We start from the raw sequence: 1821 nt of genomic DNA, 5'->3' as shown, positions 1-1821 counted from the left end.
ACAGCTGTAACAATTTGACCCCAACAGGAAATCTACACTGGCAGTTATAGAAAGACCCATGTACAATATAACCATTGATTCTTGAAGAATATAACTTATAAAAGCCTCAAATGTTTCAACCGTATTACCCCACCAGAAACCAAAACATAAGCTCGTATAACGCCACTGTTTGTAAACAAATACTATATGGCTGAGGAGTAGGGTCGATCCAAGCGTTCTGACCTCACAATGACAGTAAAGCACCCAAGCTAACTGGCTAACGTTGGATAGCTTGCTAGACACAAATGAGAGAAAACCTCTCTTACCATTTTACTTGCACTAACAGAGTTGGTTAGGCTGTTTTCATGTTATCCAGAGCGTTGGTGACTAACTGTGCTGCTGGCAACAATTTAATTTGAGCTCTTTTGCAAAATGTTTACTGACACGGCCATATTCAACGGGTGTTGAGCGTTATTAAATACATCAGTTATTCTGCGCTCTAATCAAGTCAATAAACATTGGGTAGTTAGTTAGAACGTATAAGTAGCCAACTAACATTAGGTAGCTAGCTCACATACTGGTACATACTGCTGTAAAGATTTGCTATGCGTTTTGTGTAGCTAACATAACGTGTAACTTATTTGAAAAGTCATTAGTTTATTACAGTGCTCAACATTTGTCATAGTTATTTAAAGCAGTTCATTTGTATCCGCTCTCTCGTTGGACTTCGGCTGCATACTTTCCCTAATTTTCTTCAAATCTGAAAACGTTGAAGCCACGCCCATTTTTTGAAATAGACAGGCAGAAAGTTTAAGAATCGGACTTCGGCTGCATATTTGGGAACTTTTGGCATACTAACTATATCATACTATGACCAATAAGCAGACTATATACTCAATTAACATCACAAATAGTGCAGTTAGTATGAGTATTCTAACACAGCTCAGGACTCTGGGCAGCCATTTTGTTTGTTTAAGAACTAGGTTGCCCCTTTAAAAAAGCCACAACAATCAATCAACCAATCTGCAGTTCAACCAATAACAAAGCTGTAATTCCACCACTGTTTTGTTAATAAGATGATGGGTCTGGAGAAATTTAACTAGTCTCAAATTCATAGACAGACTATGGATGAAAGGACTGACCATCCATGATATCAACATTATAGTTTCAACCATGTTGAGGCTATAGTGTTGATTTACATTGTTTCTAAACATTGGAGTAAAAAAAGTTTATTTGGGGTTCTGATGGGGCAAACAGTTGAACTAAGCTCATGAGGCATTTGTTATACTCTTCAAGAATCAATGGCTATAAAAAATATATAATATATATATATATAAATAATTAATTAATTTTAAAGTCAAAATATGGAGGCAGCAATTGCAGATTTCCGCTTTAACACCAAGCATCAGTTCAACAACCACGGAGTTTGTGCTTCTGTTAAGACAGCACTTACGTTCATCGTCAGTCTCCTCTTCTTTCACTGAAACTTCGTCATCCTCTTTCACTCTGAACGCGTCTTCCTCTTCTTTAACTGAAACATCTTTCTCTTCTTCTTTCACGGTAACAGCCTCACCTTCTACTTGTTTTTGTATCGTAACAGCCTCCCCTTCCTCCTCCTCTTTCACGAGAGCTTCTTTCTCCATCCAACAGACCTTCTCTTCTTCAGCAGGAACGGGGTTAAGTTTGAGACTGGAGCTATGAGGCATGTACTGGAGTCGCTAAGCGGTATAATTCAAAGSAGTGTCACTTTATCAGCACAACGTGATCAATGACGTCTGAAGAATCATTTCGTCGAACACCTGATTGGTTTGGTATTGGGCTCGTTCGACATTGCAGCCGACA

At 38.5% G+C, this 1821-nt stretch overlaps 1 protein-coding gene and 1 long non-coding RNA gene across 3 annotated transcripts in view; one reads left to right on the top strand and one right to left on the bottom strand.

Moving 5' to 3' along the window:
* The window catches only part of LOC139025251 (zinc finger protein 22-like), a 7671-nt gene extending 5940 nt beyond the window's left edge, over positions 1-1731 (bottom strand). For both annotated transcript variants that reach the window (XR_011476734.1, XM_070440326.1), the window contains exon 1: positions 1433-1731. Coding sequence is in view for 1 of the 2 variants with exons in the window: in XM_070440326.1 (XP_070296427.1) it covers positions 1433-1685 (253 nt within the window). In the remaining variant the exon portion in view is untranslated. The remainder of the gene's footprint in view (positions 1-1432) is intronic.
* Positions 1-1821, top strand: part of LOC139025252 (uncharacterized) — a 60523-nt gene that overhangs the window by 32178 nt on the left and 26524 nt on the right. The window lies entirely within an intron of this gene.

This window comes from Salvelinus sp. IW2-2015, unplaced genomic scaffold (assembly GCF_002910315.2).
Source record: "Salvelinus sp. IW2-2015 unplaced genomic scaffold, ASM291031v2 Un_scaffold2425, whole genome shotgun sequence".
Lineage (NCBI taxonomy): Eukaryota > Metazoa > Chordata > Actinopteri > Salmoniformes > Salmonidae > Salvelinus > Salvelinus sp. IW2-2015.
Note: the sequence above shows the minus strand (reverse complement) of the source record. Positions and strands in the feature narration are given on the sequence as shown.